The sequence below is a fragment of the Bison bison genome, unplaced genomic scaffold (genome assembly GCF_000754665.1).
Source record: "Bison bison bison isolate TAMUID 2011002044 unplaced genomic scaffold, Bison_UMD1.0 scf7180017864289, whole genome shotgun sequence".
NCBI classification, from domain to species: domain Eukaryota; kingdom Metazoa; phylum Chordata; class Mammalia; order Artiodactyla; family Bovidae; genus Bison; species Bison bison.
In genome coordinates this window covers 2,551,017-2,567,124 of record NW_011494861.1, presented here as the reverse complement: position 1 = coordinate 2,567,124, position 16,108 = coordinate 2,551,017, and the positions used below count along the sequence as shown (strand labels likewise).

The 16,108-nt window shown below is 45.5% G+C and overlaps 2 protein-coding genes across 2 annotated transcripts in view; one reads left to right on the top strand and one right to left on the bottom strand.

Annotated features, from left to right (window-relative positions):
- MTOR (mechanistic target of rapamycin (serine/threonine kinase)) overlaps positions 1-16,108 on the bottom strand; it is a 124,124-nt gene that overhangs the window by 59,420 nt on the left and 48,596 nt on the right. The window contains exons 27-28 of the mRNA XM_010849896.1: positions 15,568-15,730; positions 15,307-15,452 (exon numbers count right to left, since the gene is read on the bottom strand). Of these exons, the coding sequence (XP_010848198.1) occupies positions 15,307-15,452; positions 15,568-15,730 (309 nt within the window). The remainder of the gene's footprint in view (positions 1-15,306; positions 15,453-15,567; positions 15,731-16,108) is intronic.
- On the top strand, positions 1,820-10,600 carry ANGPTL7 (angiopoietin-like 7). Its single transcript, XM_010849895.1, has 5 exons — positions 1,820-4,308; positions 6,580-6,680; positions 7,257-7,451; positions 8,133-8,331; positions 8,535-10,600. The coding sequence occupies exons 1-5, from the start codon at positions 3,939-3,941 to the stop codon at positions 8,702-8,704; spliced, it is 1,035 nt and encodes a 344-aa protein (XP_010848197.1). The 5' UTR covers positions 1,820-3,938; the 3' UTR covers positions 8,705-10,600.

The following is a 16,108-nucleotide window of genomic DNA, read 5'->3' as shown; positions in this document are numbered from 1 at the left end:
GATACTGGATGCTTGGGGCTGGTGCACTGGGACGACCCAGAGGGAGGGTATGGGGAGGGAGGAGGGAGGAGGGTTCAGGATGGGGAACACAGGTATACCTGTGGCGGATTCATTTCGATATTTGGCAAAACTAATACAATATTGTAAAGTTTAAAAATAAAATTTACAAGACACACAAAAAAATTGAAAAACAAAACAAAACAAAAAAGATGGGCTCAATAAAGGACAGACATGGTATGGACCTAACAGAAGCAGAAGATATTAAGTAGAGGTGCTTAAAAAGAATACACAGAAGAACTATGCAAAAAAGACCTTCGCAACCCAGATAATCACAATGGTGTGATCACCAGACTAAAGCCAGACATTCTGGAATGTGAAGTCAAGTGGGCCTTAGGAAGCATCACTATGAACAAAGCTAGTGGAGGTAATGGAATTACAGTTGAGCTATTTCAAATCCTAAAAGATGATGCTGTGAAAGTGCTGCACTCAATATGCCACCAAATTTGGAAAACTCAGCAGTGGCCACAGGACTGGAAAAAGTCAGTTTTCATTCTAATCCCAAAAAAAGGCAATGCCAAAGAATGCTTAAACTACTGCACAATTGCATTCATCTCACACACTAGTAAAATAATGCTCAAAATTCTCCAAGCCAGGCTTCAACAGTACGTGAACTGTGAACTTCCAGATGTTCAAGCTGGATTTAGAAAAGGCAGAGGAACCAGAGATCAAATTACCAACATCTTTGCATCATCGAGAAACCAAGAGAGTTCCAGAAAAATATCTACTTCTGCTTTATTGACTACGCCAAAACCTTTGACTGTGTGGACCACAACAAACTGTGGAAAATTCTTAAAGAGATGGGAATACCAGACCACCTGTCCTGCCTCTTGAGAAATCTGTATGCAGGTCAGAAGGCAACAGTTAGAACTGGACATGGAACAACAGACTGGTTCCGAATTGGGAAAGGAGTATGTCAAGGCCGTATATTGTCACCCTGTTTACTTAACTTATATGCAGAATACATCATGAGAAACTCTGGGCTGGATGAAGCACAAGCTGGAATCAAGGTTGCTGGGAGAAATATCAATAACCTCAGATATGCAGATGATACCACCCTATGGCAGAAAGTGAAGAAGAACTAAAGAGCATCTTGATGAAAGTGAAAAAGGAGAGTGAAAACGTTGGCTTAAAACTCAACATTCAGAAAACTAAGATCGTGGAATGTGGTTCCATCACTTCATGGCAAATAGATGGGGAAACAGTGGAAAACTTTATTTTCTTGGGTTCCAAAATCACTGCAGATGGTGACTGCAGCCATGAAATTAAGACACTTGCTCCTTGAAAGAAAAGCTATGACCAACCTAGACAGCATATTAAAAAGCAGAGACATTACTTTGTCAATAAAGGTCCATCTAGTCAAAGCTATGTTTTTTCCAGTAGTCATACATGGATGTGAGACTTGGACTATAAAGAAAGCTGAGCACCGAAGAACTGATGCTTTTTGAACTGTGGTGTTGGAGAAGACTCTTGAGAATCCCTTGGACTGCAAGGAGATCCAACCAGTCCATCTTAAAGGAAATCAGTCCTGAATATTCATTGGAAGGACTGATGCTGAAGCTGAAACTCCAATACTCTGGACACCTGATACAAGGAATTGACTCATTAGGAAAGACCCTGATGCTGGCAAAGATTGAAGGCAGGAGAAGGGGATGACAGAGGATGAGATGGTTGGATGGCATCACCAACTCGATGGACGGGAGTTTGAGTAAACTCCAGGAGTTGGCGATGGACAGGGAGACCTGCACACTGTGGTCCATGGGGTCGCAAAGAGTCGGACACGACTGAGCGACGGAACTGAACTGATTCATTTTCTACCCAGATATGAAAATCTATTCATAACATTTTTCTGTTTGGGCAGGGGAAGTGGCTACTGGAAAGAATAAACAGAAAGCTGGCCAGAAAGCTGCAAAGCACCTTTCTTCCAGGATGTTCTCTACCAAGATGGCAGGGTCACGTGTGATGCGGCACAGGAGTGTGTGACACATGGTTTGAGCTCAGGGTCGTTTGCTGGGTAGGAGATCATCTTGAAGATGCCAGTGGAGTTTAGCAGACCCTGGTGAACCTGGTGGTCGTGGCCAGGTTCACCACAGTGAAGTGAACACCATGAGCTAAGGCCAGACATATGCCAAGAGAGGGCAGGGGTGGGCTGATGGCGCCAATGCTGAACAAGCCCTTTTGAGCAGAGTGACAACTGCCACAGGGCGCCAGCAGCACCCTCACTCTTAGGCAGGCACAGAAGACAGGCAGTAAGCAAACCAACCCTGATCCACCTGATCCACTCCTCCTTTTTGATTTACTAGGGAAAAAAAAAAGTGTCTGGTAACTCCAGCTGCCTGAAAAGTAATGACTTTCGGAGAAGCAGAAGCCCTGACTAGAAAAGGGCTCTGGGGGTCACGGCAGTAAGGAGAGCCTGAGGCCAGGCCTCACGCTTGTGTGTGAAGGGCCCACACGGAATAGCCACAGAACATACCACAACTGTACCTGGAAATGACAAGCGTATGTTCCAAAGACAGTTACCATGTACAGAGAGAGGGACCTTTGTTTACATTCTTAGTGAAAAGCTTTTTAAAGACTTAAAATGTGCTGAAAACCCAGTCTTTTTTCCCATTTGTTTTCAAAGGAGGAATCTCCTTTAAATACAGGACACAAAAGATTACAATATCCCTATTTTCAGGGATATAGATCATATATAATGAATCTGGAAACCATATTCCACAGGAAAAGGGAAATGAGACTCTAGACGTGCATTATTAGGCCATGGGGATTCTTTTCTCTATGTTTTAACTTTCCAGAACCTGGGCTGTGGCTGGGCCTGTGTCTTGATCTGCCTGAAGACCGTGGACATGCGGACGCCCACGCAGGTAACAAGTCCTGTAGGGATCATGCCCTGCGTTTCTGCCCCACTGTCATTGCTGACACACCTGTGCCAAGAGGCTAACACTGACCCTCTCCTTATTGAAGGAGAAAGTATGTAAAAAGACAGACAACTGGGTAAACCCTGTGAGTACAAACTACAAAGTCCTTTTTCACTTCCTAAGAACTTTACTCTATCCTCCTATTTCTAAAGCTTTTTCTAGGTTGGAAATATTCAAATGAGAGATGGCATTAGATCCTAGCCAAAAGAAGGTTTTGTAAAACACTGAATGCTGATCAGAGAAAGGAATAACCAGCCTTGTTAAAAGCACACTCAGAAGGATGCCAAAATAGACTAGAACCGCGTATAAACAGCATGGATTGCATTAACAGGTCTCCCGGGGTGAGTGGAGAGTCTTATCCCCACTCTCTTTGCCTACCTTGTGCTCACCCCGTGGTTATGTAACCTTTAGAATGGAATCTGGAAATTCTTCTGACCCTGCCCTGCTCACTGATAGAGCTGAGCCAGTGGCTGGCAGGGGCACAATCTAATAGGCAAAACTGGAAACACACGAACTCAGCCCTCTGGTCTCGGCCCAGAGACTGTGCAGGCAGGGAAAGAAAGACGCGCCCCTGTCTCTCCCCTCCCCTCCTCTGGCCTAAGTTTGCACTGACTTCACTCAACAGGCACCTGACCCTCCCAGATGAGCTGGGAGGGGCTAAAGCGCCATGCTCGGCCATGGTAGGGGTGGAGGTGCAGCAGCAAACAATATTTAAGATGCTCAGTTTGTTGAGCATTCAGACTTGGGAAGAAAAGCTACGGGCTACCCAACTGAGCTGCACTTTCAGAAACGTGAGTTTTGAGAAAGGCTAAGAAAGAGCAAGGAGAGAGAGAACAGCAAAGTGGTAAGTCCATCACGAGTGAAAGTCTTAGGTTTTAATCTGCCACAGTTTTGCACACCTCAGCTGGGCATAGCTAGGTTCCCCAGAGGAAGAACCTCCTTCCTCACCCAGGCCCACGAAAGATGCTGAAAAAGACTCTCTCGGCCGTGGCGTGGCTCTGCATTTTCCTCGTGGCCTTTGTCAGCCACCCAGTTTGGCCACAGAAGCCCCCTAAGCGCAAGACCCCAGCAGAGCTCACCGCAGCCACCTGCTGTGAGGAGGCAAAGGCACTCCAGGCCCAGATCGCCAACCTGAGCAGCCTGCTGAGCGACCTGGGCAAGAAGCAGGAGAGGGACTGGGTCAGCGTGGTCATGCAGGTGATGGAGCTGGAAAGCAGCGCCAAGAGCATGGAGACGCGGCTCACTGAAGCCGAGAGCAAGTACTCCGAGATGAACAACCAGATCGGCATTATGCAGCTGCAGGCAGCGCAGACGGTCACCCAGACCTCAGCAGGTAAGGAGGACGCAGCCTCACGCTGCTCGCCACCTCCCGCTCACACAGCTGAGTGCCTCCCGTCTGCAGCCCTGCTTCTAGGTGATGTGGTCAGAATGCTCCCTGGGGTTTCTCATGGAATTTAGTTTCTTGGGTATGTGCCACCAGCTCTAGTTTCTCTTTTGCAAAGGCTTACAAAGTATTTCTTTTGATTCCTAAGATGCTGTAAATTTACCCAGGTCTCTCTTTACTCCTGCAATGTTTCGGCATACTGAAGGTATGAATCGCCATCCTGGAGCACAGAGAGATCAGGCGGTCTGCCCAGAGTCACACAGCAAGTCTTAGAGCTCACATATTCCCGATTAGTCCATTTCCTTGCCCAGAGCTGACTGGCTGTCCCCTCAGTCCCAAGGAAGGAGGAACAAACACCAAAATCATAACATCTCTAGAAGCAAAGTTTTTACCAAAAACAGTTTTCTCGGGTTCCTGGGATTTAGTGGGCTGGGCAATAATGGAACTTGGTTGTCCTATTGGCCAATCTCACTCTTCTCATTGGCTCAGAATTAAGTGCACAGACACTGCCCAGGGCATCTAAGGAGTCCTTTGTGTTTAAAAAGGACTGGTTCCTCAAGGTTCCTCAATTCTACATTTCTATTTTTTTCCCCCCACAATCTCAAAATTGTCCCTAGTCATACAGGAAAACGAAATGCTGAAATTTGCATTTTTTAGTAGGCCCAAAGTAAGATATGTTTACTACTCTTTTCTTTTGCAAAACAATTCTTAGTTTCTACTTAGCTTGGCTCAGACAGGCCAGGTGAATTCGTTTAGACAGAAATTTGGTTTTCTGAAAATATCTGCAAATTATTAGTTACGAGGAGCAGAGTCAATAGATATGTCACTTCTTACTGATACAAGAACAGAGTAAGTCACTGGTAATCCTTAGTTCAAATGAAGAAAAAGTTTTAACTGGAAATTAAGCCTAAAAATTTTGTGTAAATCACTTTCTCAGTATGTACTTCCTGACTCTCAGCTTGGGACGAGAAAGGTATTTTCAGGTCATTTTTCAGACAAGTGAGTCCTGATTTGGGTCTGTGAGACGAAACAGATATGCAGGTGACCAGGGAAGGTAGAGGAACCTGACCTGAACCACCTCCAAACAGGTCAAGGAGCTTCTTGGGCGTCAACTGCAGCTCCCTTGCCGGGCCTCATCCTTCTACTGCCCAGGCCCTCATTCCTTACTTCCCTTCTCTACTAGCAGATGTGGGGGCACCTTTACATTCTGTAAGGAGTTAGCCCCTTGGAGAGAGCAGTAACAGGAAGTGAAGAACTCTGATGGCGAAGACAAGGGTCTCCCATTTCCCCTCTGCAAAGCACTCTGCCTCAAACAATTCCCACCATGGAAGAGTCACCATCTGCAACCGTGTCCTCTTCTTGAAGGCTGAGTGCAGTGATCACCAAAAAAAGAACTCCCAGATAGAGAGGCAGGGAGCATCTTCTGGCCAGGCGAGGGTTTCTGCTTTCTGATCCTATTTGGAAAGGCTGTCCCTTCCACAGTGCTCTCTGATATTCAGAACAGGAGACACAATCCCTCGTAAGGCACTAGCCCCCAGGGCAACTGAGGAAACATTAAAATCAACCAGAGGGAGAAAGCCAGCCTGCCCAAAGCTCTCATTTCCTTGTTTTAATAACAGTGCCAGGAGAAGGCCTGCAGGGGTTCCTTAGACTGTTTGCATTTTCATTTGTCGAGCAGTGTTGAATTAAGGTGGAGAAGATAAAATTATAAATCTTTGCTAATAAGGGATCTGGTAAGCAGTAGCCATTACCTCTGAAAAACAACAAAACAAACAAACAGAGAAACAATAAAACCAAACCCTCTGAGATTCTCATGACTTTTCTGGGAATAGAGGTCTGCTGTCCCAGAAGCTGAATCCATTAAACAGTAGCATCTGTTAGTGGCCCTCACGCATTATAAAGACTCCAGAATTCATGCCCTAGAACCACAGCAGGATAATTTACTTCAGCACAAACCTTAAGCATATTTGTACTGCTGTGTAACTCAGGTGAAGGGCTTCCCTACCTCTCAGCCCTACCATCATTCAGGCCAACACATACCTATTCCAGATCTCCTGATATCCATGTCTCCCAAGTCTGGACACTGGCAGCAATGAACACTCCTATGAATTTTGTGGCAGAAGGAAGTCTCCCTTTTAAACTTTCAGTGTAGATGCAGCAGGGGTGCGGCCAGCCCTGGAGCCTGGGCCTGGATGCTCACCCTGTGGCTCACTCCTGCAGATGCCATCTACGACTGCTCATCCCTCTACCAGAAGAACTACCGCATCTCTGGAGTATATAAGCTTCCTCCTGACGACTTCTTGGGCAGCCCTGAACTGGAGGTGAGGCCGTCGCAGCCCACTGCCTGGGTTGTCAGCTCTTCTCTACCTACTCAAAGGCTGGGGACAGCAGGGCTAGTCAGTCTAAAGAGCGGGAAACTCAAGACAGGGACGCAAGCACACCAAATACCAGAGAGCGATCTAAACACTCCATTTACAGGGGGAAAAAGTCCAGCCATCTGTTTGGCTCCTTCAAATCACTACCAACCAAATACTAATCCTTCTGATGTGGTTAGATCACGTTCTCACCACAACCTACGTGCTGTGAAGTCTCGCCACGGCCTATGGCAGTTACTCTTTGGGGAGGAGAAACAGAGAACATGTAGGGAGCATGTCAGAGGACCTGGATGCTTTCCCTTCAAACTACGTGCACTTGCTCTCATCCTCAATTCTGATCTTTCTCAGCAAATCACCAGCCTGCCCAGCTTGCCAATACTGGGGAGAATTGCTATCTAGTGAGCCAGTGGCTGTGGAAGGGCATATGTCCATCAACTCTGGGGGCAAGAGAAGGTGAGAAGCCGTGCTCAGGCTTGTCGCCTGTCTCGGCGGGTCCTGACCAGGGCGTCCCCTCCGTTCCAGGTGTTCTGTGACATGGAGACTTCAGGCGGCGGCTGGACCATCATTCAGAGACGGAAGAGTGGCCTCGTCTCCTTCTACCGGGACTGGAAGCAGTACAAGCAGGGCTTTGGCAGCATCCGTGGGGACTTCTGGCTGGGGAATGACCACATCCACCGGCTCTCCAGGCGGCCCACCCGGCTGCGTGTGGAGATGCAGGTGAGCACAAGGCGCAGTCCCCAGGACTGGACCAGGGCTGCCACGCCCAACTCTGCACAACTCCGGGGTGTCATTCCTACTCCTTTCCACCATTGGCTGGGATACTTGCTATGATGGTTTTCTTGCAGGTTGTAGGACAGTTGAGGAAGAATAGGTTTTTTTTTTTACCCCTGTATTTTTCATAAAAGTGAGACTGCAGGTACAGGAGAGGCCAGACTCAGGCCAGAGCAGAGGAATCCAATAGTCAGCTGGGCTGAAAGACTGTTCCCTGCCCTGGCCTGGGATATAAGGACCTCTGCAAGCAAACCTTATTGATGTCAGTTAGTGATCTTCCTTAAAGGCCCTGAAGCGTCACTATATTCTCAAGTTACTCTTATGACACCTCAGAGTAGGATACAGCAAAACTCAGGTCTATACTTCACAGACAGCGGAAGAGAGAATGAAGGGGAAGAGAAAGAGAGACTAATCAAGCCATATGGGGACTCAGGAGGGAAGTCTGATCTAGGATTCTTGCTGTCCGATTCCCAGGTTAGTGTGTTAAACTAGAGACAGACAAGTAAAGTCTTGCTACGTTCCCTGCAGTAAGAAGACATATGGCTGCAGCTAGAGAGAGAGAAGAGGGGCAGGGTGGTATGACAGGAGGCCCTGCCAGTTTTTCTAAGGCTCTGCCTCCCCTGACAGGACTGGGAGGGCAACATGCGCTACGCCGAGTACAGCCACTTTGTTCTGGGCAATGAACTGAACAGCTATCGCCTCTTCCTGGGGAACTACAGCGGCGACGTGGGGAATGACGCCCTCATCTATCACAACAACACAGCCTTCAGCACCAAGGACAAGGACAACGACAACTGCTTGGACAAGTGTGCCCAGCTCCGCAAAGGTGAGAGTCGGGGTCTGGAGCGGGGAGTTCAGAGGCAGGGCCACAGTCCTGGTGGAGGAGAAAGTGGATTTATAGCTGCACAGTCAGTTTTCTGGCTTTGTACTCCTTTGTGACACTGACCCTAATGGCTTCAGTACATCCCTGCTGCCCAGGGTGTCAGTGGTCTCTGAGGACACCAGAGGACTGACTGTTTCCCATCGCAGGTGGATACTGGTACAACTGCTGCACAGACTCCAACCTCAATGGCGTCTACTATCGCCTCGGGGAGCACAACAAGCACCTGGATGGCATCACCTGGTATGGCTGGCACGGCTCCAGTTACTCCCTCAAACGAGTGGAGATGAAAATCCGCCCGGAAGACTTCCAGCCGTAGAAAGGGGCCTGCTCTGGAGGAGGACTGGAGAAACCAGAGGCTGGGAAAAGGGCAGAGGAGAGGGAGGGAGTCTAGAAAGGGGAGGGACGGGAAGTGGCCCATCATCTTCAAGGAGAGGGTGGTCTCTTAGGAGAACAGGACTCGGTGCTGAGAATGTTAAAGTAAGTGGGAGGAAGTATTCAAATGCACCAGGTCCAAACACACACTTCTCAGGGGGTTGGCCTGAGGGGGCTCCCTGCATGTGATCCCTGACGTAGCAGCAGCTTCTCTTTTCCACACAATTTTTCTGTGGAGGAAAAACAATTGTGAGTTCATTTTAGCCATTTTGCCTGAGGCCGAGGTGATGTGAGGGCAGAAAATGAACCATATTGCTTTGATTCTCTTGGGTGTTAGAGAAAGGAGTGAAGGGGGTGGTGGGGGTGAGGGGTTTCTATTTTTAAACCCAATGAAATTACCTTCAGTCTACACACTTTTTTTTTAAAAAAGACAAAAATTGTTCGGCTGGAGGTGAATGGACCCAAGTTGGAACTGACCGGAGGAGGCTCCAGGGTTCTGGGCCTTGCACTGGTCTCTGAGCACCTCCCCTGCTCAGCCTGGATCAGGCACAGCACTGAGAGGCAGGGAGTAAGCCCAGTGCTGGCAGGAGCTCAGCTGGAGGGGAAGATAAGTCCCTGTGGACACTCGCACAAAACTGACTTAAAATTTTCTCAGTCAATACAGATACATCTATTTTTATTTACTTTATGAGAAAAGGGATCAAAAAGCTTCCTCTTTTATCTCATCTATAAAAAAATGGCTGAAACAGGAAAGTAAATGGCACCATGGTTAATAAATAATTCATGCTGCATATAAATAAGCATTTTGCTTTGTAAAAATAAAATACTGTAGTTTGTTTTCAACATTCAGTTTTTTTCTTCCTTCCACAATAAACTCTTTTAAATCTTGTTCCTTTTAAAATGATTACTATTACCACTGAGGGCATGGTGAAAAGTTTTAAGTGAAAAATCAGAGTGAGCTATGAGAAAGAGACTCTGGGTGTGCTGCAGTCTTCAGGGATACCCAGGGAGGAGCAGGAAGCTGAAGACAGAAAAGCAAGGGAGAGAAAGGGCAGCAGGAGCTGGATGAGGTCAGACTCTGGTCTACCCACCTGACCCCCCCAGAGGCTGGGGCCATTGCCTGGATTCAAAATATTCTGCAAAGCAACACTCCTACTTTCTACCTGAGCAAACTTACATACACAGAGGGAAAAAAATATCTTTAGTCATCACAGATGTCAAATAATTTTGACCTTCAGGAAGTAATTTTTCTTTCCCAAAAAGAACTATTCCCTTGAACCAGTCAGGGTAAGGTAAGCATAATTCTCTAAGTGACTATTTTCTAATGTACCTAGGGTCCTTTGATTGTTGGGAACCCACTTGACCTTAAAAACAAGATCATCAGGATTTTCAAAGAAGTAAAGTGAGTAGAGAATAAGTATATTGAAGCAGGGCTTCCTATGGGACAGGCAGTCAGACAGAAACTTCTTGAAGCAGGCAAGGGATCTGAGATGCTCAGAAGCGGGCACAGTGCTGCTTGGAGAGAGGAGAAAATGATTAGAAGGAGATGAAGAGAAGGAAGAGCACAAGATGACTGGGGTAGAAGTAGCTAGTAATTCTCTCTCATAAACTATATACCCCACAACTAAAGAAAACGGAGGCTCTAGGCAACAAGAACTAAAATAAGTAAGTGGGACTACCTCAAACTAAAAAGCTTCTGCACAGCAAGGGAAACAATAAAAAAACTGAAAATCTACAAAATAGGAGAAGAATATCTGTAAACCATAATCCCTGGGTTAATGTTTAAAATATATAAAGAACTTACATGACTGAATAGCAAAAAAGCAAATAATCCAGTTTAAAAATGGGCAAAGGACCTAAACAGTTCATTTTTCCAAAGAAGACATTCAAACGGCCAATGGGTACATGACCAAGCACTCAACGTCACTAATCACTGGGGAAATGCAAAGCATAACCACAGTGAGATACCAACTCACATCTGGGAAGATGATCATTATTAAAAAGACAAAAGATAATAAGTGCTGGCAAGGAACTGGAGAAAAGGGAACTGTTGGTGGGAATGTAAACTGGTATAACCACTATACCAGTCTGGCAGTTTCTCAAGAAATTGAAAACAGAACTACCATGTGATCCAGCAATTTTTCAGTTCTGGGTTCATATTCAAAGAAAACAAAAATCACTGTCTTGAAGAGATATCTGCACTCCCATGTCCACTGCGGTATTATCCACAATAGCTAAGAGATGGAAACAGCCCCAAATGTACTTTAGCTCTCCTAGTGGCTCAGAAGTAAAGAATCCACCTGTCAATGCAGGAGACATGGGTTCAATTCCTGATCCAAGAAGATCGCACATGCCTCAGAGCAACTAAGCCCATGTATCAGAACTATTGAGCCAGTGCTCTAGAGCCTGGGAGCCACAACTACTGAAGCCCGTGCACCCTAGAGTCTGAGCTCTGCAATAAGAGAAGCCACTGCAATGAGAAGTCTGCGCACCGCCATGTAGAATAGTCCCAGCTTGCCACAACTGGAGAAAAGCCCGCACAGCAACAAAAACCCAGCACAGCCAAAAACAAATAAATAAATAGCACGTGTGTGTGTAAATATATACACACATATATAATATAAACAATGGACTATTATTCAGCCACAAAGAAAGAAATTCTTCCATTTGTGACAACATGGATGAATCTGGAGGGTATTATGCTAAGTAAAATAAGACAGAGAAAGACAAATAACATATAGTATCACACATGCAAAGTCATGTTTTTAAAAGTGATTTCATAAAAATAGAGACTAGAATGGTTGTTGTCAGGGGACAGGAGAATGGGAAAATGTGGAGATATAGGTCAAAGGGCACAAACTTTCAGTTATAAGATGAGTAAGTTTTTAGGATCTAATGCACAGCATGGTGACTATAGCTAACAAAACAGTTTTGTATATCTGAAATCTGCTGAAAGTAGATCTTAAGCATTCTCACCACACATAAAAAAATTAGCCATGTGAGGTGGTTATGTTGATCTTAGTAATCATTCTATAATGCATATCAAATCATTATGGTATACATTTAAATATATACAATTATATTTGTAAATCATTCCTCAAGATAGTTGGGGGGACAAAGTACCTATATCAATCAAAACCTATAGTTCCTGAAATTGACTCATATTTATATAGATATGAAATTGAATAAGTGAAATAAAAACCTTTTTGTGGCAAGGTTAATGTTGAAAAAAAAAAAAGTCACCGTACAAAAACAAAAACAAAAACACTGAAGCTCTAATTCAGCACCTGTGGTTTACCTCACCCTTCTGGGAAAATGTCTGAGAGATGAGGGAAAGCAGGTGGAAGGAAAACACAGAAGGTAACCCACAGAGGTGCAGGTTCTGACAGTAATGGTCACTTTTAAAACATTTTGTCGGGGGCAGGGTGACATGGATTCCAAGGACTTGAAGGTGAGCACAGCACAGCCTCTACCTTCAAGAGGACAGAAGCACAAAAAGGAGAGCTCAGCTCTCCTGAAGGGAAAGAGCACTGTGTTCTGACACACCCTCCAGGGTGTACGAGAGAAGGTACAAAGGGTGTGAAAGAGAACAGGACTGATGGGCAGTTGGCAGAGCTGATGCCAATTGTAAGCACTGGAATTTTCTCAATCAGAAAATTGTCTTAAAATGGGATAACATGTCAGGGGCTGGGCAGTGAGAGCACCAGTTTTGATCAGACCCTGTCTTCTATTTTGGGTGGAGAAAGAGAAGCAGGTGCTGTGGACAGAATCTGCATCTCCCTGATGCGCCCCCCAATCCCCCATTCATGTTTTGAAGGCTAATTCCCAGTGTGATGGCATTTGGAGACGGGAGCCTTTGGGAGGGGATTAGGCCATGAGTGTGGAGCCCTCATGAAAGGGATTAGTGCCTTTATAAAAAGACCCCAGGAAGACACACAGAGCAACCAACGTCCCAGAAGAGGGTCTTGCCAGAACCCAACCATGCTGGCACCCTGATTTTGGATTTCCCAGCTTCTAGATTTTTCTCCTAACTGTGAAAAATAAATGATGTTCAAGCCACCCGGCCTATGGTAATTTGTTACACTGTCCTGAATGAACTAAGAATGAGCAGGACACCAGATCTTATCCTAATGCTAATACACCAAGTAAAAACTGTGCACATGTATAAGTACAGGAGCACGTGTGTTTCAAAGTACCTAAATACTCATTTAACTCTCTGCTCCCCAAATAAGCAGTTATACTCACTGATACATAACAGCGTTGAGAGTTTGTAGGCCCCAGTTTGGGGATTACATGTGGATTTAATGTGTCCTAGAGCAGGTGGATAAAAATTTCAACAGGCAGGATGACAGATTGATCCAGCAGCAAGAGAAGAGTACTGTCAGCACAGGACAGCTTTTTATAACAAAAATAAAAACTAAGAATCAATTGTGCAAAGATGTTTCTGTGTACGATTAATCTGATTGCTTCAAAAAGAATTTAAGGCAGTTGACTCAAACGTATATACTAAACTTTAAAATAAATGACAAATGCTAAAGAGAAAGTAACAGAAGGAAAAATAAAATTAGAGAAGGGAGTTGGGCAGTAGAAAAAACAGGTAAGATGTCTGCAATGTGATACAGGTGGGCCAGGAATTGAGCTTTGAGCTCTGTATGGAAGGGAACCCAACCTCTTAGTGAACAGTAATGCCTCCAAGACAAAACCAAAGTCGTGGAGGAGGGTCTGGGCCATGGGAGGAGTGTCTGTGAGGACTGGGGTAACGCCGAGAGCAACTTCTGAATAAGCAGCTTAAGGATGTTTCTTAAAACTTTCTTCACTGAATATGACGGCATAACGTGGCAATTGGGCTGAGAAAAAGCAGTTTTACAAATTTAGCAGGAAAAGCTACAAGCAGAAACAAAAAAGATGGGTATTGGGAAGATACAGGAAACCAACTGAAGGGCTGAGCTGAGCTGAACCCGAACCAGCTGAGCTGAACCAGACTTGGAACCAACCAGAGTGTAGAGGCCCTGGCTTCACTGGGAAAAGAGGTTTTTGTTTGTTTTCTTAGAGCCAGTATCAATCTGCAGGCAATTCCAAGGATGTATTTTCAATTACTGGAGAAGGAAATGGCAACCTATTCTAGTACTCTTGCCTGGGAAATCCCATTGACAGAGGACGTGGCGGGCTACAGTCCAGAGGATCGCAAAAGTCAGGAACGACTCAGCGACTCAACAACAACATTTTCAATTACACTGGCTTTAAGAAGTTAAATGACCTTCTGGAACACTTTTCCAGGCCTCTGACTACATCTTCTACTACATATCTGCATAAACACTAATGCTTCAGTGATTGTCTCAAATATGGAAAAAACTGGGGCTTGGATGAGGGAAGTTTCAGAGAGGTATCAAACAGAAAAAGGCAAGCAAGGAAATTAATGTTCAAAAACTAGTTACTCAATGCTAAGTCACAATATTCAGCTATGGGGTCTTCTTCCAGTTTTGAAACAAGATTGCATTATATAAGCCAGAGACGGAAGGAAGGAAGGAAGGTGTCCGCTTCTGCCTAATTTGAAACTGAGGCCTACCCATAGGATGGCACATTTATAAACATTCCTGTGTGGTATTTTAGAAATCAGCATTCTCTCCAAGTCCAATTTATTTGGGCAAAAACACGCTTCTATTTCTTTTTGGTCACTTTGTAAAGCACTCAAAGGAACAGAGTTTAGCATCTACTCAAAAGCAGAGCTAGCAGAGAACTTGTTATTTGATTATCCTTACAAATGAAGGGAGCGCCACTCACAGCAGGCTGTTTCAGCCACAGTGGAGGTCCTGATTAGCTGCATGAGTTTTCCTAAACTATTTGTAGTGAAATAATCTACCATGTTAGCATTTACATGAAGATAATTAGATCTCGGAGTTAATATTCTCCGATAATCATTAGGGGAAGTAAACAATTCTCTAGGAGCTGTGGAGCTAACATTTAAGGCTGCTTGTAATTTCATAACAGTGAAAAATTTATTAAACAACCTATTTTTTCCATACCCAGAAGACTCAAAACAACCTTATGAGAGAACATAGCAAATGAGAGGAAAAGACCACTGGATTTCAGACATGGCTCTGCCTTTTACATTCACACTCCACAGAGGAAGACTCAGGTACCAATATATTTAGTCAATAAAACCCTAGCCTGCCTCTGGCTGGTCTCTGAGGCACAGAAATCAGCTCCTACTCCTAAGCCAGAGAGTGCGGTCTAACCCAGACATAAAATCTCTTTCCTAGGCCGCTCTGGTCACAGAACTGCTTCAGGCTGATTTCATCAGGACAAGTAAGCACAGGTTGGAAAGGAACAGGAGCCCAAGTGCTAAGGGTCAACAGAAGTGACAATTCTGGCTAGAGTACCAAGAAAGGCCACCTGCAACCACAACTCGTTTACACACGTGGCAGTCCCGACGGCAGATTTGACAGAGCAGAGGTCTCCAAGGGCCTCCAGGACACTGGCACCAGGCAGTGGGAGAAGAGAGGTCATGTGAGACGCAGGCATCAAGAGAAAGGGTTTATGGCCTACCTGATGAGAGACTCGAGAATGGCAGGGGTGGGACCTTTCTGGAACTCCAGTTCTTTGTAGTGCAGCGCTTTGGCATATGCTCGGCACTTGGCAGCTCTCTCGCCCAGCAGGACAATGCCATTGTCATCTCTCAAAGGCAAGGGGCCCTGGAGGAGAGCAGAACCCCATAGCATAGGAAACAAATGGCAGACAGGCCACAGGCCAGAGTGGGTTATGCAGTGCTTCCCCTCTTCCCACCAGCTGGCTCCCTGACAGGCTCACCTTGTCACTGTGTTCCATGAATTCAGCCAAATTTAAGAGGGTTTGCGTGACTTCTGCGATGTCCTGGGAGGTGAGGGCCAACTCGATGCTTCTGATGAGCTCATCCTGCTGGTCCTCATTCAGCTCAGACCAGCAGGACACAAACGCAGCGTTAAAGAGATCCCTGAAGGCAGACAGGAGTGGAGACAAATGTTGGAAATGCCCCTCCTGCCTCTGATTGGTGCCACAAAGCCACAACTTAACAAGCTACTCCTGGCACTGATAATGGTTGTACAGGCCAAGGCAGTCCAACAGAACTTGCTGGAAATAGTTCCTATCTTCCCCACCCAATATGGCAGCCACTGGTCAATGAGCACTTGAACAGTAGTAAGTATGACTAAGGAACTGAATTTTAAGTTTTAGTTACTTTTAATTAACCTAAATTGAAATAAGCACATGTGGCTCTAGTGACTGTTCAATTTTTCAGCACAGGTCCAGGGAAAACTGTGGGGGCAGGATGGAGTGCGAGAACGAAGAGCAAAACAAAATGACTTGTCTCCAC

What these genes read in the sequence shown, in the direction of transcription:
- ANGPTL7 (XM_010849895.1), top strand. Translation starts at nt 3,939, where the DNA reads ATGCTGAAAAAGACTCTCTCGGCCGTGGCGTGGCTCTGCATTTTCCTC. An exon ending in TGGGCAGCCCTGAACTGGAG is followed by an intron (nt 6,681 to 7,256) that starts GTGAGGCCGTCG and finishes CCTCCGTTCCAG; the next exon opens with GTGTTCTGTGACATGGAGAC. An exon ending in GTGTGCCCAGCTCCGCAAAG is followed by an intron (nt 8,332 to 8,534) that starts GTGAGAGTCGGG and finishes TTCCCATCGCAG; the next exon opens with GTGGATACTGGTACAACTGC.